This window comes from Suricata suricatta, chromosome 17 (genome assembly GCF_006229205.1).
Source record: "Suricata suricatta isolate VVHF042 chromosome 17, meerkat_22Aug2017_6uvM2_HiC, whole genome shotgun sequence".
Classification (NCBI taxonomy): Eukaryota; Metazoa; Chordata; class Mammalia; order Carnivora; family Herpestidae; genus Suricata; species Suricata suricatta.
This window is the reverse complement of record NC_043716.1, coordinates 5,125,423-5,149,514: the sequence shown is the minus strand read 5'-3', so window position 1 is coordinate 5,149,514 and position 24,092 is coordinate 5,125,423. Positions and strand designations below refer to the sequence as shown.

At 46.8% G+C, this 24,092-nt stretch overlaps 1 protein-coding gene across 1 annotated transcript in view; it reads right to left on the bottom strand.

Annotated features, from left to right (window-relative positions):
- Positions 1-348: 348 nt before the first annotated feature.
- Positions 349-24,092, bottom strand: part of SHISA6 (shisa family member 6) — a gene marked incomplete at its 5' end in the record, with an annotated part of 279,326 nt that continues 255,582 nt past the window's right edge. The window contains 4 exons of the mRNA XM_029928842.1: positions 349-4,803; positions 5,916-6,558; positions 8,305-8,457; positions 12,201-12,257. Coding sequence (XP_029784702.1) covers positions 6,008-6,558; positions 8,305-8,457; positions 12,201-12,257 — 761 coding nt within the window. The remainder of the gene's footprint in view (positions 4,804-5,915; positions 6,559-8,304; positions 8,458-12,200; positions 12,258-24,092) is intronic.

Below are 24,092 nucleotides of genomic sequence, written 5' to 3'. Positions count from 1 at the left end.
CTTCATCCTCGATGTAGTCAACCCTTGCTTCTACCCTCATATCCAGTGCTCTGCATTGCTTTGTGATTAAAAGAAAATTTAATGTTTATTTATTTTTGAGAGAGTGTGTGAGTGGGACATGGCCAGAAAAAGGGAGACAGAGGATCCGAAGCAGGCTGTGAGCAGTGAGGGCAGTTCCCAATGCGGGGCTCAAACTCACACACCGTGAGATCATGACCTGAGCCGAAATCAAGAGTCGGCTGCTTAACAGACTGAGTCACTCAGGGACCCCTCCTTTGTGGTTTTTAACTACCTCCCATTACGGCTCTATGTAAAAATAAACATGTTGACTATTTTAAGAGACACAGGTTATGTTGAAACAGCTTTATTTTTTTAATCCATAAATATCTGTTACTGACAAAAGTGGAAAAATCCTTAAGACTATATCTTTCTAAAGGGATACCTGTTTACAGTACATATAGAATGTGCTTTGACAAGTAAGTGGAACGCTAAGATCTGTACAGAAATAGCAGGTGCCTGAGCACTGCTCTCATGAAGCTTCCTTATGAGGAACGGAGAAACTGTGTAAAGGTACAGATAGAAAGGTACTTTTCATCAGTACTACCATATAATAAACACGGAATCTGTAAATTGGGCTAATGCATATAAATGTTCATCAATCCCCCCACCTTAGGAAATTGTGTCCCCAAACTAAAAATATTACAGTAAGAATTGCTTTTTATTAGAGGATTTCAAGAATTCTTTACTACAAAATGTCTAGTTGAGTTACAGAACTAGAGGAATAGTTGTCACTACGAAGCAAATGAACAAGTCCTTTCATGGAGTGGCGTTCCAGGGCACAGCAGGTTGAGGGCGGGGGCAGGGGTCTTCCCCTCCCTCAAGAGGGAAGGTGCTAAGGAAACATACAATGTCCTTTCTTTTACCGATGGAAGGTTGATGGGTTTGCTGATTTACAAGATGGGTTTGATGATGTGGACTTGGACTATCAGTTCTTGCTTCACAAGCTTTCACCAGGAGGACGGTAGTGTCATGAGGAGGGGCTGGAAAGGTACTAGCCTGGGGTGAGTGCCGACCTCCTAGCAGCCCAGTGGGTGATGCCTCCCCTCCTCCAGTGAGAATGGAGCCCAGCATCCAGACTCAGTCTTCAGGACACAGGCCTGGAGTGAGATATAACAACACCCATTTCAACACAGACCTTTGGCCGTGTGTTCTCCTCCATGGCTTGAAGTGCATTTCCAAGCTGTCCTCAAACATAAACTTAACACTCCGGTGGGCACCCTCTGGACCTTTCTCCTCCAGCCTGTCCTCTCTCTGAAGTCAGAACTGCCTCCCTCCAGCTTTAAGGACCACATCAAAATGAACACTTCAAATTCAGAATTCCCCAGTGTCCCAGACCCCCCGGGATGATTTAGACATGTCTATGTGAGAGGGCTTCTGTGAACACTGTTGGTAACCTCTTGAATGGGTAGGGCCTTACCCCTGCAGATATGAGCATCTCTGGGTGGCCCAAGCCATGGAGCCCACCTTAGACTCTAGCAGTGGGTCTACTGGCTACCCAGGGCATCTGAGGATGTCACCACGGGGCAGGTGTAATGGTATGTGTACAGCTCTTTTGAGGTGGGGAGGAATGTGAAGAAAGGAGGGAGTGCCAATAGGGAATGAAGGCCCTAGGATGTAAGAGCAGGATGAAACTTCAAAGCTCACCATGTCAAAGCCCCTCATTCTACAGATGGGAAACTGAGCCACTGAGAGGGAACGCGACTCGTCCTCAATCACATGGCAACATGGAGACAAAGCCATGTCCCCAAGAGCCTCAGCCCTGTGCTTTTTCCCTCCTGTAGTGTGCTGCCTTCTGAAATTAAATACAGAACCCAGGAAGACCTAGCTTTCAAATTCAGTCTGTCATTAAAATGCTGCATTTATAAAAAATAACATTTGAACCCTGAAAAATACTTCATTAAAACACAACACGCTTCCTTGAAAATACTCCAGAGCGAAACGTCCCAGGTTTGGGGAGGATGGTGGAAGGAATGCCTATGGGAGGTAACACGTCAACTCTTCTCAGAGCAGGTGGATGTCTGCTCTGAAGGTCCAGGTCACCAGCAGCCCTTTCAGATGACCTTGGGTCAAGTCCACACTTACCTGTGGATGGAAGCTGAGGATGGAAGGCCGGTGGCCAAGTATCTCTGAAGAAAAATGGATTGTTTGCTGGCATGGTTACTGGTAATGGAGGTTTCTCCATGCTTGGAAGGTCATGAGGCTCTCCCATCTTTTGAGAGAAATGGGGGAAATCTGTGACACATACGAGCAGGACAGATGTAAGCAAGGTGGCAGAGTGGCAAAGAGCCACCAAGGAGGATATGAATCTTTGGCCAGAGAAGGAGCCTCTGAGCTCAGGGTAGGCTGGGCAGGAGCTTCAGGGAAATGCCAGCTGCAGAAACCAAAGCTGACCTTTAAACCACGATGTCCCTGACAGGCCAGCTTCTCTTCCTAATCTCCCAAAGATCAGAGAGATAGAGCCCTTGGCTACATGGCCTGGGGAATCATCTTGTAGGCTCAGGAGGTGAAGGATAAACCAATGAGGCCAACAGAAGTCTTGAAGAATGTGTCATTCTTTGCTTGTTTTTACTGAGGGCTCTAAGTTTTAGAACTTAGAGTATAGCAGAATGGAGGTAAACAAATCAGGGACAGAGGGAGGTAAATGGAGGAGGAGGGCTTGGGAGATGAGAGGGAAGAAAGACTGAAACCAGCATAGAGGACTGAGGTTAAAACAGGAGTTTCTGGGTGTGAGAGTGGAAAGAGGGGAGGAGAAGTTTGAGTTAAAGGGAAAGTCTGGAACTTTCACCCAAGACACTGGGGAGCCCCAGGGGTGCAACTCTGGTTAGGGGGATCAAGGAATTCTTGGGACAGCCTTTGTAACTTATGAACTTACGGAGCCAAGAGTTAACTGGAAGAAGCAAGATAGGAAAGGTGGAAGGGCATGAGGGATAGTGAGAGCTTCACTGCCATCAAAGACCAAGGGGACCTGTGAGATCCTTTAGGGCAGGAGAGAACCCATGTGGAGCTCTATCCATTCGAATCAGAGCAATGGAGACACACACAAAGAACAAAACAAGCAAAAAGAAGTTCAGGGCTCTGAGCTCCACTTGCTAGGAAAGGAGGGCTTTCACCATGGGGATGGATGGCTCTTCTGTGCATTACAGTGGCCACCAGCCTGGTAGGGCTAGAAGTCATGATATCTGGGTTCCAGCCCAGAACCTTCTCTTACCTGTTACATGAATTTATCTGGTCACGTCGCTTTGCTTGTTCCACAAATGTGGATGGGGCAGTTGAATAAGTGAGATGTTTCTGTATCCCAGTTGAGCCATAATTTTAGGGATTTTTAAGTGAGGGACTGAATTGGAGCAAGTTTGTAGACCTCTCTCTTCTTCCTTCCTCCCTCCCTCTCTCCATCCCTTCTTCCTTTCCTTTCCTTTCTTCCTTCCTCCCTCTGCTCCTTTCTTCCTTCTTTCCTTCCTCCCTTCCTTCCTGACCCAAGTATGAAGCAGAAGAATCATTTACACAAAGTAAGCGTTAGGTAGAATTTTCTCTATCTGACTGACATCAGAGGTTTTAAACCAGACAGCAATAAGGCTGGGATGAGAAATGCTTTGGAATCAACCTATCAAACAACCCCTGAGACAGGCAGACAGACAGACAGGCAGACAGGGGACAAGCATCATGCTGACGGATGCAGAACTCGGTGCCAAGATGCTTCTGACCCAGGATGAGATCAGGTTTCTGGTTCGGCGTGTGTATGTGTGCAGACACCTGGGGAGCAGATTTTCACCCTCTCCCCTCTGCACCAGCAGGCAGCCTTCGAGGGGAGGCTGGATCAGAGGACAGCGGGATTAGGGGGACCAGTTGTGAGAGACAGCTTCATTTTGGGAGTGGCCACCTGCTCCATTTAAACTGATTTCTTCCCCCTAACCCTCTTAGCCTTGTCTTCTGGAACAAACTCTCATAAAACCTTGGGGACCAGCCCCTTGAGAAGGTTTATGTGTTTTTAGGGGAATAAAGCAGAGAGCCATCCCTGTCCTCACAGCCTCACAGTCTCAGTGATGCGACCCCAGTGGGGAAGCCGGGGGCTGTGTTCACCACCTCCAGCCTTGATCCCCTTATGATGAGCCTTGAGGGGGAGACAAGAGCTTTGGAATTCTCGAAATAAGTAAGAGGACTCAGTCAGTTGAGTTTTCTGTGGATTGTAGATGTCGTGAGATTAAAAATTCCAAGGGCTGACACTGAGGGGAGGGTTCTTCCTGCCCAACCCCCATTTTAAAGGACCCTACCTGTTGTATGCAGAACCGGGGGAACCCAAAATCCCAGTTTAAGGTCATTGCTTTTGGAGTCTGAGTGTGGTGACAGTTGTATATTTTTGAATCATACCTTTACCCACCAGTCTGGGGCTGATTCCCCGTGCCCCAGCCCAAGGAAGTGCCCTGGCCCTGAGAATGGGGGAGCCCCTTCTCTCCCCCCAGGCTCTGGTCTTAGGGAGGTGGATGCCGCTTAGTTCACTGCTCAGTCTCTGGGAGGCTGTTACACCCTGCCCAGTGCCCACGTTGGAGGCAGAGAAGGGGCTGAGCTGGGCTGGCAGGGGCCAGTCCCCCAATGGAACTGAAGGCATGGATCTGCCTGGTGCCCGAGTGCCCCCTGCAGGGGAGAGGTGGGGAGCTGCCCAGTTAACTCCCAGACCCATAGCTTGGAGTACCATTATCTGCATTCTCCGACAGGTCTCTGTTGCTTTGATCCAGAAGAGGCACTGGTCTGAAGCAGGAGCAGCCAGGAGAGAATCATGGAAGGGCAGGGGGAGCGGGGAGGAGGCAGGGAGAAGGAGAAGTGAACAGAGAAGGGGCCAAGCAGGTAGGCAGTGGTGGGGAAAGAAGGGTGGGTATTGTTCAAGACCACTGCCTGGGGTCCTCCTTGACTGGGGGCCAAGCCACCCTCTCTGGAAGCCCCAGCCTCAGCCCGAGTGGTGGGAGACAGGCAAGGCCTGGGCAGCTGGGAATGGCGAACCCCTGAGGCCCAGGGCATCACAGTGGCCCTCCCGCCTTCTGCTCTCTGGCCACAGGCAGAGGCCTCTGGGGAGCAGAGCAAAGGAGGGGAAGGCAGGCCTGAGTGTCGGGTCATAGCTCAGACCTAGAGGCCTGGAGGAAGTGTGGAGTGAGGTTGCTGGGGAGGATACCCCCAAAGTCCCTGTACCCCATTGTGACTTTCCTCTGGGTGGGCTACAGGAAAGCCCTGGAGAGCTCAGGGGCCAAACGCCTAGAGCCGAAGGAGGGGATGGATGGAGGGGGTGGGGCCTGCAGGTGGGACAGCCAGCTAGAACTGGGTGCGGTGGGGGTTCCCAACAATGCGGAGGCAGCTGAAGAAAGGGATCCCCTCCCTATCCCAGGGGCTTGGGGGAGGGGCGCCGGGCAGGGGGGAAGGGCCACTTGGTGGGGACCAGAGAGTTCCAGCAGGCAGAAGAGAACGTTATTGTGCTTATGGACACAGCAGCTCCCTGGCTCTGAGAGAGCGAGCAGGCAGTTTGTAGGCACTAGAAGATTTCTGTGACGCGGTTGTAGGTAAATGAATGAGACCAAGTAGCCTATTGGGTCAGCCCATTGACTGCACCTGCTGGCCAGTCCAAACCCAGGGGGGGCTTCGGACCAAGGTCAGGCCAGGGGCTCTTGGCTGACAGAACCTGCAGCTGAGCCCCCTGGAGCAGGGGGAGGGACAGGGGGCTGAAAGGGAGTTAGTGGTAGGTGTGGGGTGGGGCGGGGCTGGGGCCTAGTGAGAGAGATCGCTCCAGACCCCAGGTGTGGGTGTGCTGTGCCAGGCCCCCGGGCCGTGTCTCCCGGAGTATGGCTTTCTGGGCAGAGGTGACCCGCCCCTACCTCCTACAGAGGGGACAAGGCAGTGGAGGGGGGTGCGCCCTGCACAGGGCTGGGGGCTCTGCTCCAGGCCCCTCCCCGCCCCGCCCCGCCAGTCACACGGTCACTTCCGTCTTGCTGGCTGTGTAGCAGGTGTGGTGGCCCGGGATGTAGTGCAGCTGCTCCACTGTGTTGTGTCTGCGGGAGGCGAAGGCCTGGCGCTTGGCGGCCGTCTGGCTCTGGCCCAGGGTGGCATAGGAGTTATTGGAGGCACTGGGATGGGAGTGCATCTTGGTCATGCGGTAGCGGTCCAGCACGGGCGTGGACACAAAGACGTCCGTGTGCGAGATGGCCCGTGACAGGGACTGCTCGGGGAAGGCCGTCCGCTCCGGGGACAGCAGCGGGTCCTGGGAGTGCAGGCGCTCCGTGGAGAGCAGTTGCTCATCGGACAGGATGCGGTCATAGGGCAAGCCGAAGTCATCGGGCAGGCCCCGCTCTGGGGACAGAACCCTGTCCTGTGACATGGCCCGGATGGGCCGGCGGGGCCTCTCCCGCGGTAAGGGCTTCTGTTGGGACATCTGGATGACATTGAGGGGGAGGGTGCCACGGGCGGCCAGGTCAGGCAGATGCCGCCTCCGCATGTAATACTCGTCAGCCTCCTTGTCAGCTGGGGAGAGAGAGGGGTGGGGGGCGAGAGAGAGAGAGAGAGAGAGAGAGAGAGAGAGAGAGAGAGAGAGAGAGGAGTCAGCGGGGGTGACAGTGTGACAGCACAGTGGGGGACTGAACTAGGACCCAGCAGCTCAGACAGGTAGAGGAGTGCAAACCTGTCCCCAGGGGTCTTGTTAAATGCAGATTTAGATTCAGACCTCCTGGCCTGGGGTGGACCTGAGAATCTGTGTCTCTAACCAGCTCCCAGGCAATGCTGACGCCTCTACTCCAGGACCACCTTGAGCCACCCAGGGCAGAGGGGCTTCCTCAAGGTCCCCAGGGAGCTCGAGGCAGAGTTGATGGCACAGCCAAGCCCCTGAAATCCACTTCGACCGCCTCGTGGTCCTGAAATCAACTGGGTCTTGCTGAAACACTCCGGATGGAGTTGGTGGCCCTCAGATGAGGTTCAGAGCCTCTTTCCAAGGAAGCTGGGTTGCAGAACCAGACTCCCGCTACAGTAAAGTGCAAGATGCTCCAACCAAGAGGCACTTGTGAAAATGCTTAGCTGGTAACTTAGGAACATAGTAACACCTCCCAGGGAGTAACAGCCAGCGCATAGGAAACCAACACCTGCCTCCAGTCCCACACACGCACAGAATCAAGTCTACACCCACATCGCCTGTGCCCACAACATGGCCAGGACAGTCCTATATGTGGAGCTCATTCAACACTCCACCCTTCTCTCCATCCAGAAGGCCCTCCTACGCTCACAGGGACTGCTACACCCTTGAATTTACCCAGGACACGCACAATCCTTCTCTGCCCCAAATTTCAGGAATGAAGCTTCTTACAGTTTTCTGGATTTTTGCAGAATGTGGCAATTCTGACTGCTCCCCGGTTTTCCCAGAGAGTCACAGATGAGTAGATCCTGCTTCCCTCTTCCCCGCCATTCATAGAGTCCTTGAATCATCAGGGACTCCCCACTTCTAGCCATAGAAGCTCACCACAGAGGTGGGTGATGTAGACCCAGGGGATGGATTCCATAAGGGCAGATTACCCCATAGTGTCAAGTAAAGACTCAGCCCCACAGTTGGGTCGTTATGAAAATAGACCCATGGGGACTTAGAGGCAGAAGGTCTAAAGATCCAAGCTAGGAAAGAAGAGCTTCCTGAAATGTACCTTGTTGACTCTGTAATAGGTCTTAAGCCCATCCATGTCCAGACCCTCCCTAGACTCAAATAGCAGAGCTGGGATCACTGGATGAATGGAACTCCCTGATGAAATGGAGTGTGTGCATGGGAGTGGAGAGTCTCCTCTTCTTAAGACTGGGTTAGGGAGGGAGCTGGTTTCTGGGCCCTTCCAAAGCCAGGTCTCTGGGAGGGGTCTCAGAAAAAGCTCTGACACTGTGGCTTCCACTCCAAGATAAGACAGTACATGAGGAAGGCCCATGATTTGAAGATGGCGGCTGCTGGGTGAGGCTGGGGAAAGGCTTTCTCTTGCAGTTAAACTGGTACATGAGTTGATGCACTGCCTCCCACAGAACGTGGGTCTGAGGATTCCATGGCCTCTACTCTATTTATGGGGGGATGGATTCAGGCCATAACAAACAAACATAAGGGGCTTCCTGTCCTCTTCCATGCTACACCTTACTCTTTATTCTTGAAACTCCATGCCAGTCCCCGCGGGTGTAGGGCAAGAAAGAAACACAGGAGAATGTCACAAAGGCCCCAGAGACAGACCCCAAGCCTGAGGTAACGCTACTTACTTAACCTCTTCAGGGATGAGTACTTGCTGGGGTGGCTCTTCACTGCAGACTCATAGGATGGGGGAAGGTGGGCCAAATTCTGGAAGGAGCGGGAGAAGGAGAGGTCATAGGGCTCCGTGGCTGATGTTAGGATATTGTTCAACCGGGGCTTCTCTGCAAAAGAAGGGGAGGGGTGGATTGCATTAGTGAGGACAATGGGCAGGCAGGAGGGGAGGATCCAAGTTCTATCTCTCACTCCTCATCCAGCTTTCCTGGTCCCCTGTACTAGGACACGGGTGATGCTGGGGACTTGGTTTCCCCCATGGTCAGTTCCAGTTGCCTATAAGACTGGGGACAAGTGCAGTTTTTGCTGTCACTGGCCATACTGGTGGCCTACGCTTCCTTGAATGACAGACTTCTTCCCGTGTGCCACTGTGCTGTCTGATGAAAGCTTAAGCCTGATAGAGCTGAGGGTGGTCCTAAAATTGTCCACTTTGGTGTGATAGTTCTGTCCTTTCCCTAATAGCTCTCAGGCTCAGGGGGATAAATCTCAATTTGAAATATGTGGGGCTGACTGTGGTCTTCTCCATATGCCCACAGAATGAGATCCATGACCCAGGTCCATTGAGACTCCATCCCACACTGTCCATGACGTTATTCCACCTCTCATCCCATCCCTCATGTCACCCCTTCTGCTGTGGGCCTCCCCAAGCCCTGCACCCGACAGGACACTGTGAGCTACAAAGCCACTCCCTCCTCCTGCAGATCCTTCCCCGAAAGCCTCCCTTGGCTATCTCTGAGCCGCTGGAGGACAGAATGTAGGCAAAATGCTTAGCACATCATTCCCCTTTTCTCCTTCCTTCCCTTAAGATAGAGTTTTGAGATTCCAAAATCTGAAGACAGTGAAGGGAGTGTGCTCAGTGCCAGACCAGGGGGGACAGAGCTGGAGAAGGAATGGAAGAGAAGATGAATGGGCGATGAGGTGGATGACTCGTGAGGCAGATGAGCTGAGCTGGGCTCTAGGGGCCACATTAGGAAGGGCACAGGGGTTGAAGGGAGAGAGGAGATGCAGGTATGGGTGAGGGAGTGGTTGGGAAGGAAGCAAGCAAGCAAGCATGTCTTGGTGCTTGACCGACTTTCTGAGTCTTAGCAAGAAATCAACAGGTACTGCTGGGGAAGTAGTGGTACCATTCCCTGAAGTGAGGTGGGAGATGGCTCTCTCATTGTCCCTCCATCCTCTTTGGTTTGGGACTCCCAAAGAAGGCTGTGGCTCCCCACACCTCTTGGCAGAGAGAGTGCCAAACTATAGAAGTCAGGAATTCTATGAACTGGGGGGCAAAGAGAAGTATTGCCAGGCTTGGTCCAAAGGGAGCCTCACTACAGGGAACTCCCAGCTTCTCTATCCTTCCTGCCTTCACTGGTACCCCTAAACACTGGAGATGGAGCCAAGGGAGCCCAGCCAATGAGCTGGTATTCATGCCAGCTCAGTACATATGTGAGGGGGTGAGGGATGCTCTACATCCCCAAGAGATCAGAACATGCTGTACAGAAAGAGCCTCCCTGGCATGGGTCGGGACAGATGCCAGGAAGTGGGGTGGGCGGGAAGCTGGGAGTACAGCTATCTGAAGCTGGGTGACAGCCACCAGTCCCTTGCTCCTACTTCTTCACTTTCAGTGATGCTGGAGAAGGAATGAACTTCCCTCTGCCTGTTGGCATCATACTCCCACTGAGGGTATTGCTCAGCTCACCCACTTCCAAATGCAACATTTCTGGGTACTCCTATCCACGGGTCTGTGTCCTCCAACTCATGCTGCTGATCCAAGGCCAGCTCTTCCTTGCCTTCGGACTCCACCATGATTCCTCCTGGCTCCTTGCTCATGCTCTTTCTTGTATTGCAGTGTCCTTCCTTACTTGCCCTCTGCCCAAATTATCTCTTCACTCAAGACTCTCTGCTCAGATGATGTCACATCTTTCAGCCCCCAATGACATCTGGTCTTCAAGCCCCTATTGCTTTTCTAGGCAATGACACCCATTTTCGCATTTATGTGGTCTCTAATCATTTGACTTGATCTGGTCTTGTTGATCACCAAAGACTAATATTCTTGACAGCAGACACCTTGTTTTCCAATTTGTCTGATGCCTTCACAATGCATGGTCTCAAATAAGGATCCAATTAATGCTCTTTGGTTAATCAAGTCGACACAAGCCACCTTTCCTCTTAATAATCTGCCATTTCCTGGAGGAAGTGTGGCTTCTAACAAAGAGAGACAGAGAAAACCCTGCCTCCCCCAGGCTGTGAGCTGTTTAAGGGGCAGGGACTGGGTTTCACCTACCCTTGTGCCTTTGCAGCAGGTGAAAAAAGAAGAGAGGAAGAGGAAGGATGAATGACTCTCTTTCTGTACCCAGGAAGGGTTGGCTTCTTCTGGAGAAAACAGGCTCCCTGTTAGCCTTTCAGAATGTTCAGGAGTGAGCAGAGCACGCCTTGCTTGCCTTTTCTGGCTCCTCTTCCTGCTGATGCCTCATCACTATGGGCATCCCCCCAGGCTCTCTGCTTCTGCCTTCTGCTTTTCTCTTTCAGCCTTCTTGCACAGACTGCCCCCACTCACAGGGCGTCTGTTCCTGTTTCCAAAGCACCACTTACTTACATCTTCAGCTGTAACCTCCCTCCAGGCTCCATGTCTGCATTTCTAGCAGCATGCTGAATCCTTTTTCTTGACTATCCTATGCTCTCCAGCTTTAGATATCCAGACCCAAATTCAGCATCAACACTTCATCTCCTCTACACATGGACTTGCTCTCCTGACTGCCTTAATAAGAACCCCTATTCTTCTCACATTTTACTCACAGTTGACTCTCATCAACCATATTCACCTCATCACTAAGTTTTCTCAGCTCTTTCTCCAAAATGTTTTATATTTGAACCATTCTTCTTTCCCCCCTTGTCCACATTACCACCACTGGTAACTGCCACGTCTTAACTGATCCCTCCAATTTCTTCCAGTTCTGGTTTTTCCTAGTTCTTACAACCTGAAAGATCTTATTAAACTATTGCTTTCATCATACATTTCCACTAGGAGCCCAGCACTAGATGGGGACATCAAAATAGTCCACTTCTGTCTTCCTAATTAAAATGCTCAACACCTCAATGCTGAAGCAGAGCATCATCTCACAGGAGAGTTGTCAGTCTCTCTGCCAAGTGAGCTGCAGGATTTATCTTTGTTTTGAGTTTCTCTCTCACTAAAATTTAATGATGTTTTCACTCCTTCAGAGCAAAGACAGCAGAATGACTGATGGTTCATAATTTACATGGCTGTCTTATGTTCTACCAAGTTCTGAGCAGGTACCAAAAATAGTTTTTCTCTGCAGTTCCAGATGTTAAGTTGTGATCAAGAGGGTGTTATAAGAAGGCTGTGTGGATTTTGTAACCCTCTGGCGCTATGCTCTCCACTCCTGCGCTCTCCAACCTTCACCTTCTTCCCCTATCAAGGGGCTAATATGCTCAGGTCACCTGGGTTGGTTTGGAGTGTTATCACATCTTAATTGGTTTGGGGAGGATTGTTGGAGTTTATGCCAAGTCTCATGTCGTTAGTAAATGGTACCACACGTAGACTTGGGCAAAGGAGCATGCTCACTCTTTGCCCTGGACATATGGAATTTATGACTGCAAGAAGTGATCTAGCGTGCACATGACAATGGGTTAGGAAAGGGTCTCCCTCCCAGCGAGATCACTCTGGTTTCAGAGACAGAACACTAGGAGACAATGGTCTAAGAGTGGGACTGAGCCACTGTGGGCTCCTTACACCTCCTGAGCTCCAGTGAGTCATGACCATATGTCTGATGCCTGGCAGGCATCAGCAGTCAGGATGGAGCCACTGGGAAAGGGGATGGAATACAGAATGCTCACAGCCATCTCTCACCATGTGTAGGGGTCTGGGTAGCACTGCTTAAAATCGGATGGTTATACTGATGATCACCTGGAAATCACAGAAAAGAGATTTTTAAAGAAAAGTTCAGGCATTCCACTGTCTATCCCACACAGCGGCACCTCTCTTGATGTTTAATGTGTTTCTCTGAGCCAAAGGAACTCCTCCTAAAAAGCCTGGGCCTTCTGATGTCCTGGAAGGGCAGAACGTGGTGTGTTAGGTGCAAAGAACCTTCCTCTGCTGTTTGTGTCTCTCTCCTCCTGCATCAGGGCTTCCTCTGTCACCATGGAGACCCACCCACATCTGTGGCTCTGGCTGACCAGCAACAGAGGTTTGCTGGGGTGGAAGTGGGTAGAGGAGAAGGATGGGGACTAAGGGGAACTTGGCAAGTACACATACATGGGGAAGTAGATCCTTTTGAGTGTAGAGGGGTTGTAGGGCATCGTTAGCCAGGAAGGGGATGTCCTAACTTAAGGTGGTTGCACCTTTATAGGGCTTTGATTTGTTCTGAGTCTTTATACACAGCTGTCTGGGTGCATCCTGAGATGAGGCAAGCTGATGTGAGCTGTCCACTGCTTGCAAACAGGAATCCTGCATTCTAGGCTCTGTTCTGTCTATAAATAACACAGCCCAACATTTCAAAACCATGTATATTAATTATAAACGGCAAAGTCCACATCGATTGGACAAGTCACAAAATTAATGGAGTCACAGTTACCAAAGCCCAGAGTTCAAAGCAATCTAAAAAGTCTTCTTAAACCTAATGACAGTATGGTTTTGCCACGAAAACACACTTCATCCTTATGTGCTTGCTTCGATTCAACATTATAATTTTGAATCTAATTTTACCTAAAGCAAGGGGAAAACGAGGCATAAAATCTTTGATCTAGTTTATCTCAACCATGGATTATGGCCATACCATTCTCTTGGGATTACAACATCTGCACCTGTTTCCTTATATCTTGCTTTGAAACCATCTTTTCTACCCTTGTCATCATAGTCTTTGGCTGTTCACTGTAAGACTTCCTCACCAGATCCCATTTCCTCTTGTATTCTCAACATACGAATGCTTCATGAAGGCTCCACCTTCTTACCCAAACTGATAGTTCTCAAATCTACACCTCTCATTAGAAGTCTGTCTAGTGTGAAGGGTTTGATTTAAGTTGCTTATGGACATGGCCTTGAAATTCCTGCCCTTAGCCCAAACCATCATGTCCCAAAGTGAGCTCATCATCCCATTGCTTTATCCTCCAATGGCCAGGCTTCTGTCTGTCCATGGCACTAATGTTCCATGGGCTTGAATGTAAAGCTCCCTTCATGGTCGCCCATTTCCCTCCCTTCATCCTCCATATCCGGTGAATTCCCCAGATCTTGTTCCTACAGCCACCCCCTAAATCCAGGCGTATAATAGATCTTTTTGTCCAGATTTCTCTTAGCTCCAGTCTCTGGCCATTTCAAAGACAAATCATCCTGTGTACTCCTACTAGACCAAATTTCCCATACAAATGGAATCATGACATCGTTCCTGACTCTAAACAGTCACAGACAGCTATCCAGTGGATTGTAGGTTTGGGCAACAAGCCAGACTTTCTCACATAAAGATATTCTTCCTTCCCAGGACAGAATATTAAGTTATATTCAAGGGGAAAAATCCATTTGCCAAATGTTGAATCAATTCCACACTGGACCTGGATTTAAGCAAGAGGAAAGGATCCAGGAAGGGAGATAATGGAGAGGTTTTATTTTCTTTTTTTGCTTGTTCTCCAGAGGCAGGTAAAAAAAAATCAGTCTCATTGCTTTCTGCTGTTATTTTTTTGGTATATTTGTTTTTAGGCAGTATGGCGGCATCAATGAGATAGCTGCAGCAATGGAAGAACCCAGGTGGAATGGTGGGCAGTGGCAATTACAGAGGAACGATTCTTAATCTTCCATCTCAGAGTCTAGGTACCACCAAGGAAAGGGGGATCAGTTCAGGTTCAGTTAATAAGCCCTGGTCACAATTGTGTTCTGCGCTAAAGACGTTAACATATATTCTAAAAAAGACAATCTTTATCATGATTTCGATTGGAATGTATATTATTGGCCTACCAATTTCCAGACTCTGTCAAAAACTCCTTAAATACCTTATTTGAAGCAGTCCTTATCATGTTTCTTCACAGATGAGTTTGCAAGCAGGGTAAATGTCTTGAATTTAGATATTTTGTTTACAAGATCAATGCTCTTCCCTTTGTTTGAATCTCATTTCAAATGTTTTGCTGACATTTAATTTTTTCCTACATTGGCATCAAGGAAAGAAATTTAAAGTATGAAGATGAAAATTAAAACTGTCTTGAAGTAACCACCATGACACTTTGTTATATTTCCTTTTGTTTCTCTGCCCCCTATAAATTACTATGTGTGTGTTTACACACACACACTCTCACACTTGCAATGAATTACTTTGGGCATTTTTCATTTTACACAAGGGAGAATAAGATTTCAACTCCTAAAATGGAGAAAAATACAATGATTTTATCCTCACATTTGTGTAAAACAACAAATGTGTGAGGTTATTCATTGTGGCACCATTATAGTAGCAAGGAAAAGGAAGAAACCTAACTGTTCATATGCATATGTACATGGACACAAACAGATAAATAATGGATAGTTTCTACATATGTAAGCTTGCTATATATATACTACTTTTAATCTGTTTCCTTTATACTTAGTGGACAACATACCTTGAATATAGTTTCTCTTTTTAAGAATTTTTTAGTTTTAATTTTATTTTTTAATGTTTATTTATTTTTTGAGAGAGAGAGACAGAACACGAGCAGAGGAGGGGCAGAGAGAGAGGGAGACACAGAATCTGAAATGGGGCTCCAGGCTTCAAGCTGATAGCACAGAGCTTTAGACGGGCTTGAACCCACGAACGGTGAGACCATGACCTAAGCTGAAGTCAGACACTTAACTGACTGAGCTGCCCAGGTGCTCCTTAAGATTTTATGTTTAAGTCATGTCTACACTCAACATGGGGCTCAAACTCACAACCCTGAGATCAAGAGTCTACCAACTGAACCAGCCAGGTGCCCCTTGAATACATTTATGTTTTGAAATATTCCTCAAAATATTTTATATGGTTTCACAATAGTAATTCTATAGAATACAATATATATCTATAATTTATGTTTAATATGTTTATTTAACAGATGTGGTTAAGCATTCCCCTGTTATTGTATATTTAGGTTGTTTAAAAGTTCAGTAACTTTACATCAGGCAATCTTGAACACTGATCTTCAGCTGTCTTATTTCCTTAGGTGAATAATAAAAAACAAGTCTTTCTAGATCAACATACTGCCAACAGGCTGGCCACGTGAAAAAGTGGATTGATAGGTTTCCTCACACTGAGCCATTCATCTCTTTCTGGAAATTTTCTTATTTGATTTTGGTGGTATTCTTTCATTACAACACTGGATTCTATTTGCATATGTTTTATTTAATTCCTATATATTCTCAAAGAAAATCTGTCTCTTTTTGTGCTAACATCGCAAATTTGTTCATTAAGATAAATGATTTTGTAAAGTCAGGTGAATAACATTCCATTTTTCTGTGTGCTCTGAAACTGTTAATACGGCACATGGGGCACCTCTTCTCTGGAAGTTTGAAGGGATGCAGTAATAGAAATTTCTGGTGTCTTTTGTGGAGCTCCCCTGTTAGGACCATAGGAGGAGACGACTTATTATTTCATTGTCTGTGCAACAACAGATTTGGGAGATGGATGTTGTTATAATCACCAGCTTAGAGTTAGGAAAACTGAGGCTTGGAGAGGTTGAATAATTGGCTTAGCAGGTGAAACCTGGGATGGCAAACCCCGGTGGGTTGGCACATTGACTGTTACGCACACTGCTTATCATGCTCGGCAACATTTCCCTTACGAACTAATTCAGTTTTCTAACTCTAAACTTAACTTCTAATTTCTATTTTTCTTAAACATATCCATTGAACAGTTTTTAGCTTTATTAGCTCAATACTATACCACTCCTCAAAAAAAAAAAAAACCCTCTACATATGAAATCCCAACCTTTTTCTTATTCTTAATTTTCTCTGCTAATGTTTTTTGGATCAGCCATTTACTCATATTATTATTCTGTTTCCAAAAACCACCCCTTATACGTATCAATCATTTTATTTATTATTATTTTTTTGGTCTTCAAATCATTATATTATGCTTTTGGACTTGTTCATCTCTGCCTCCTAATTTCCTTTGTTTTGTTTTGTTTTTGCTTTCTCATTTCTGGGCTTGAATCTTTAGTCCATTTATTTTTCCTCTTTTCTGTTAATAATATAAGGTTTTAGCTCCTTCTTGTGAGTGTCAAAACACAGTTTTCTTATGGTTGCAACATCCTAAATGATCAGTAATTGCTGCCCTGGTTTTTGCTGTGACCCAAGAACTCTTTAGTAGAGTTCAGTAGAGTTGTTACATTTTGAAGCGTTTGGATGTGTTGGTTTGCACTTTGGCTGTTAATTTTCTGTCTTACTGTATCATGGTCAGAGAACAGGACTTGTGTACTCTCTGCTTTGGGGAATTTATTGAGATTTCCTTTGTGGGCTACTAAAGGATCGATTTTGATAAATGTTTCATGAGTACTTAGAGAAGAGGTATATTTTCTTTTTGGAGAGTACAAAGTTGACATAGATCTATTAAATCAGACACATGAAATACATTATTCAGTTCTGTTCTATCCCAATTCATTCACTGACTATTTATTCCGTCAAGGACTGAGGGACGTGTATCAGGGTCTCCCACTACGTTGTTCCTGTCATTTTTCTCTTGGTATTTGTTATAGATTTGGTTTTCTGTATTTCATAGCCACATTATCCAGCACAAAAAGCTCCTGGTGCTCATGTCTTCCTTGCAGCCGCCCTGTTTATCAACACTAAATAACCCTTTCTGTCCTATTTAATGCCCTTTTTTGTCTTTAAGTCCTCTTGATCTGATATTTATATTGCCAACCCAGCTTTTCTTTTGTTTGCATTTGCCTGATAAACTTTGCCTATCCTTTTATATCTAACCTTTCTGTGTCATGTTGTTTTACGTCCTGTCTCTTGACAGAACATACAGTTTTCCAAAAAGAAAATCTACCTTATGTGCTTTGGCATTTTCTGGGTTGCCTCGATTGCTAGAAGCAAGTCCTCCTCCTACTCAGAAGTGTGCTCCCTTCTATTGTGCCCCCCCCCCCACCTCCTAGCTCTAGTTGTATGTGACATGACCCTGCTCCCCTTCACTCAGCCCAGACTCTAGGTCATGGTTGATTTGACCAGGTGTGAATACATGACTCAACCTGGGCCCTTTAGAGCTCCTTTTCCAGACATTGGGAATCATTTTAAGAGAGGTTTGGTCTCTCTGCATGGTTGGGCCCATGGCATATAAACTATGTAGCTATGGGCAGTCTTGTAGATTTGGAAGCGAGAAGGTCAGCCTTGAGAGACTGTGGCACATGATACTTTAAAAAACAGCCACACTTATAGTTCTAGTCCCCATCCTCTCCCAGAACATTAGAGGGAGCAGCCTCTCCTTCTCCTTGAAACTGGAGGGCCTTTGTGACTGCCTCAGTGGTCATATTGCGGCAGAAGGAATGCTGTATGACTTCCACATTTACTGGGTTGCAGAAGTCCATATGTCTTTCGCCTGGCTCTCTGGAGGCACACTCAACCTTGGAACACAGTCCCCATGTTGTAAGGGAGTCCAAGCCACCTGCAAAGGCTACAGGTAAGGGCTGGCAGCTCCAGCTAAGATATCTGTCAACAACCAGCATCAACTTCCAGTGAGGAAGACTTCAGATGATCCCAGCCCCCCAGCCTTCTAGCCACCCAAGCCAAAACAAGCAGAGCAGAGCAGAGCAGAGCAGAGACAAACTATACCCACGGAGCCTTGCTCCGATCACAGATTTATAAGCAAAATGAATGTTGCCTTTATTGTATTATTTTCTACAATGAAACAAATTTCTTTGAGTTGCTTTCATGCAACTCAAAGAAAGAATACAGATATCTTGTATATCCTTTGACCAGCTCTCCCAGTGGTAACACTTTACAAAACTACAGACTCTATCAAAACCAGCATATTGAGATGAATGCAGTCAAGGTATGGAACACTTCCACCACCAGCTGGATTCTTCCGGTGCCCCTTTTATAGCCACACCCATTTCCTTCCTACATCCACTCCCTCGTTAACCCCTGGCCACCATTAATCTGTCCATCACTTCTATACTTTTATGGTTTCAAGAGTGTTATGTAAATGGAATCATACAGTATACAACCTTTGGATTAGATTCTTTCATCAAGCGTAATTCACCGGAGATGCACCAGGTTGTTGCATGTATCAATAGTTAATTACTTTTTATTGCTGAGTAGTAAATATTCCATGATCTAAGTGTACCACAATTTATTCATGTTTTTGAAGGACATCTGGGCCATCCTCAGTTTTGTGATATTTCGAATAGAGTTGCTATAAACATTCATTTGCAGGTTTTATGTGTCAATGTGTGTTCATTTTCTACGATAAATGCTTAGGATTTTGCTCCTGAGCATTGGATTATGTGATTGTTATATGTTTAATATTTCAAAGACTCTGCCAAACTGTCTTCTGGAGGGGCTGTACCATTTTACATTCCCACCAGCAACGAATGAGTCATCCAGTTTCTCCACATCTTCATGAGCATTTGGTGTTCTCATTATTTTTTATTTTAGACGTTTTTAGTTAGCTCTGATAGCTATGCAGTGATACCTTGCTGTGGCTATAGTTTGTATTTCCCTAATGGCTAATGATGTTAAACATCTTTTCATTGTGCTTATTTTTCATCTGTATATCTTCTTCGATGAAATGTTTCTTGATTACTTTTGCCCACTTTCTAATCAGATTGTTTGCATTTTTCCTATTAAATGTCGAGAGTTCTTTTTATAGCCTAGATAATAGTTACTTGTAAGAGATATGGTTTGTAAATATTTCCTCCCCTACTGTAGCTCGTCTTCTCCTTCTTTTAACAGGGTCTTTTGCGGAACAATTTTGCTGAAGCCCAATTTATCAATTTTTTCTCTTCTTTTAAATATTTATTTATTTTTGGGAGAACACAAGTGGGGGAGGGGCAGAGAGAGGGGAACAGAAGATCCATACATTATATCCCATGATCAGTATTAAAGTTATTGATATATAATGTTATGTCTTTTTAAAAAGTTGAGTGAGGACACGAGAGCAAATAGAGTTTCTCACATTGATCACATACTTATCATTTCTGGTGTTCTTCATTTCTCCCTGTGAATTTGAGTTACTGTCTGGTGTACATTTTTTTTTTTTTCAGCCTGTGAAGCTTCCTTAGTGCTTCTTGTCAATTAGGTCTGCTATCAGCCTTTGTTTACTTGAAAATGTCCTTATTGCATCTTTACTTTTGAAGGTTAATTTTGCTTGGGGCACCTTGATGGCTCAGTCAGTTAAACATCCAACTCTTGGTTTTGGCTCAGGTCATGATCTCACAGCTTCGTGGGTTTGAGCCCTGCACCGGGCTGTGTGCTGATGGTGTGGAACCTGATTGGATTTTCTCTCCCTCTCTCTCTGCCCTTCTTCTATTTGTACTTTCTCTCTCTCAAAATAAATAAACTTTTTAAAAAAGGACATTAATTTTGCTGTAACAGAATTCTTGGCTGACAGGTACCCTCAGGACTTCGAATGGGTCTTCCCAACTATGATTGGTTTGCATTGCCTTAAATGAGAAGTCAGCCATTAATTGCCTGGTTTTCCTCTGTATGTCGTGAGAGGCGGGGCTGTCATCCAACATGGGAGCTCAGCTACCAATACTCAGCCTGCCCTGTTGGGGCAGAACCCCTGTGCGGAATGATCTGGGGGGAGGCTGGGAGAAGCCCCAAGAGCGTCATCAATTCTCCACTCCTGCCTTAAATGCAGAAGGTTTTCAAGCATGAATGCTTCTCAGACATTGCAAGCTTTTTGGTTAATTGTCCAGAATACTGAAGTGACTGTTTTGATCAATTTTGTGCAGCTTTGCAGTTACCATATGGGGATAGGATTCGCTAGCCTTCTCACTGGGCCATGGCCAGCTTCACCCAGGTACCCTCCCCAGTTCCCTGTTTCTCCGCCAGACTGGTGGAGTCTTCGGGTAGCCTGGAGACCTCAGTAGTCAGCAAAAGGGATGGTGGGGGCAGATCAGGAAGGAGGGAGTGTCTGGCTGGGTCCTTAGTCTCTGGGGCGCCTAAAGGTGTTTTCAAGCCTTTTGGTATCAGTAAAACCCACAATACATTTTAGGCCAAACATTTTGTATCTAGGCAGAATGAGATCTGTGTATCGATGTCATACTCACTCGCACATTTTAGTAGTTAGAATATTGGCTGAGAAAAGTCATTTGGTATAGAGGACACCTAATGGGCTTCTAAGTTTCTCTACCCTGAAATAAAGGGAATCGCTTGCTGCTATAAACTGACATATTTTCAGAAACAAAGAGAAAGGTTCTACATGGGGCTTTTTGCCAGCTTGCCTTAAGTGCAAGCTCAAAGGCCCCCTCTACATCCTTTGGGGTGGGGAGGGAGCAGCAGTGACCCCCTGTGGAGGCCACCTTGTGCTCACATCAAAGCAGACACTAGAGGCTTTGCCTCTAGAACAGTCTTTCCAAACCTGGCTCCAGGAAATCTTGCGGACTCTTTGGAGGTTCCGCAAGGGCCTTAAGAATAGAGTCTAGTGGATGGTGTTTTAACACTGCTTACCCCCTCCCCATGCCCCTACCCCCAACCCTTGCCTCACCCAGAGCAGCTTGGTTTCTGCCTGTTTTCCATATCGGTCTTCTACCTGCGATATTATTTGAGCAAACAGTTCCAGTGTTTATAAGTTTAAAATCTACTGATCAAGTTCAGCTACTTCATTTTATAGGTGAAAAAAGAGGCCCAGTAAAGTGAAGGGATCTGTCCAACATCAGGAAATTGGTAGCAGAGAAAGGACTAGGTCTTAGGTTGTATTTTTTCCTGACACATCATTATCTGAAAGCTTGTGTGTTAACAAGGTCTCTTGTGTTTTCCGGCAGAGGTCCACGGAGCTGTGCACTTTCTGGTGCCTCTGCTCCTCTACGCTGTCTGCACTTGGTTGTCAGTGTATATCCGGCTTCCCTTACATACTTACTCTGAATTCTGGGGTGGGGAGAGGATGGAGAGTGGCTCTGGATCCAAGAAGCTTTGGATTCTACATACTGTATCTTTCTTTCCTCTTGGATATTCACGAGCCATGTTAAAGGGGGGATGAGAGGGGCTCCCAGGTGGTTCAGTCAGGTAAGCGTCTGACTTCAGCTCAGGTCATGATCTCACGGTTCATGGGTTCAAGCCCTGTGTCAGGCTCTGTGCTGACAGCTAGTTCAGAGCTTGGAGTCTGTCTTCAGATTCTGTATCTCCCTCTCTCTCACCATCCTTTGTGTTCTCTGTCTCTCTCTGTCTCTCAAAAAAAATAAGTTTAAAAGAAAAGGGGGGGATGAGAAGTCAAGTCATAAATTATCCATTTACTTGACATGGAGAATTTTTTTCCACCTAACACAGTTAGGGTGCAGACAGGAAACAGATACACATCCAATTGGGTGTGTTAGGGGGACTTTAATCAAGGGACTATTTTCAAAGGTGGGAGCAGAATGTAGGGAGCCCATAAGGAATAGTGCAGTGCCCGGAGACTCGTAAGAGTCGGGGGCCTTATTCAAACTGGGCTGTTGAAAGAAGGAAGTGGCTGCTGGAACCCAAGAGGGGAGGGAGCTGTGTGGATAGGGCTCCCTGCTCTTCAGTTGAGGGTTAAAGCCAGACTCCTGTGAATGTGCCACGAGGTAGCCTAAGAAATAGGTGCCCCATTCCTTTTTCTTTCCAGAATTCCCCATTTACCAGAGCCAACTATCATCCACAAAGCAATCCACAACATTTTGCAGCCAGGAGACTGAGTAGGGTAAGGAGTCGATGCAGAGGGTCAAATGGAAAAACTGTCCTGTGCAAACTTATTATCTCACTCTGACAAAAGCTACTGTCAGTGGTTCATTCTGAAGATGGTCTATGGGCGTTTGGGCAGATGGTGTTCTAGGTAATGCATGGGGTTTTGGGGTATGTGGGCAGGCAGGTGTGGATGTGAAAGGGAGAAAGGCAGAGACTGTGATGTACAAGGACTAGGAAGGCTAACAATCCCAGGATTGTGTCTGGAGCTCCTCTCCACGGTGATGTGCAAACGGGCTGCTAGATTTGGCATCCTGTCTCTCCCTGGACTTATCAACATATCACACCTCCACTCCCTCAATTGCCTGTCTCCCCCTCCCCCTGTCCCTTCAGGGAGTCCTGGGTCTTGGCACAGTGCCCAGCCAGGGCCGTCAGCCTCCTGATGGATAGAGCTGGATAACATAACAATTAATTAGCGCTCAGGACTCATCGATCGATGGGCTGACATGACTTTAAAGTGACAAAATAATTTCCATTTGAGTGCCAAGGCTGCTTGAAGGAAGCAGAGAAGCAGGGTGGGGCCTTCTGCCCACTGAGAGCATGTGAAGCACCAGCAGTTAACAGATTTCTTAGAATCGGAACGTCCACCTTCACCTCTGCAGCCGTGAAGGTGCTGAAGCTGACAGTGAGTGTCCTCACACTGGGGTCTGGTTTAACGGCTGTGGAGCTGATGAGCTACGGGAGGGTATGTGTGCTCATGCGCTTACGAGCCCGTGCGTTTGCTCATGTGTGTCTGGAGGGGGAGTGAGGGAAAGGGGAAAGTGATGAGGTATTGGACATCCTGGTGACAGATACAGCAGAAGCAATTTCTGTCACAGCGAGTCATGGGAAGGTTGTGGGAGATAATTCCCAAAGACGTAAATGATGTCTCCATCAATGGGGAGCTTGAGACAGAACTAAGAGCTAATATGCCTATTGGTTCTAGATTCTCAACTCTTATGCTCCATCGCCACATTCTGGAATTGCCATGATAAATGTCCAGAATTCCTCTCTGCCTCCAGTCTCCGCTCTTGTGCGTCTATCTTGCACACTCCAGCCACATTAGTCTTTTTTTTTAAGTTTTTTAAAAATGTTTATGTATTTGTTTTGACAGACAGAGAGAGAAGAATCCCAAGCAGCCTCCATGCTGTCAGTGCAGAGCCCAATCTCATGAACCATGAGATGATGACCTGAGCTGAACTCAAGAGTCAGACGCCCAACCAACAGAGCCATTCAGACACCTTCAGATTAGTCTTCCTTAAATGCTAATTTCGTCCTAGCTTTTAGCTTGCAAATACTATAAACTACCAAGAGGTTAAAACTTAGATGCCTAAGGCCAAAGATTTTTGAATGAGTCTACTGAAGAATTACCTAAGGAACTCATTAAAAACTTCTGGGACCTTCCCCCAGCCCCTAATTATAATTTAGGTGATCTGAGAGACCAGCCCCAGGAATCAGCACTTCAAAAGCATGCTAGGTGATTACTTCAGCAGCTGGAATCAAGACCATCATCTGTCAATGTTACCACATTTTCAAAGCTGGACATGGTCTAGGCTTGGCTCACCTCATTCAAAACGCCAGCACCTGTGTGTACTGGTTGTCCTCTGCTGTTCCCAGTGCCCATCACCACCTCAGTGCTTTGCTTGGGGGCATCTTCCACCTGGTTCGTTCTTCTCCTTACTTCCCCCTCAAAACCCTTCCAATCCTTGAAGATAAAACTCCAGCTTTGCCTTCATAAAGTCATCCCCAGGCCATTCAGTGCACAAGGATGTCCTTGCCCTTCTGATAACTGATCATTTATTTTCTCCTGCCATTTGCTTTCAGTGTCTAATCGCATATAAATTTGTCTTTTTGTTTCTCTCTCCTTCATTCACTCTTTCAGAGATGATTCAAAACTTTTGCCTGTGAGGCCCT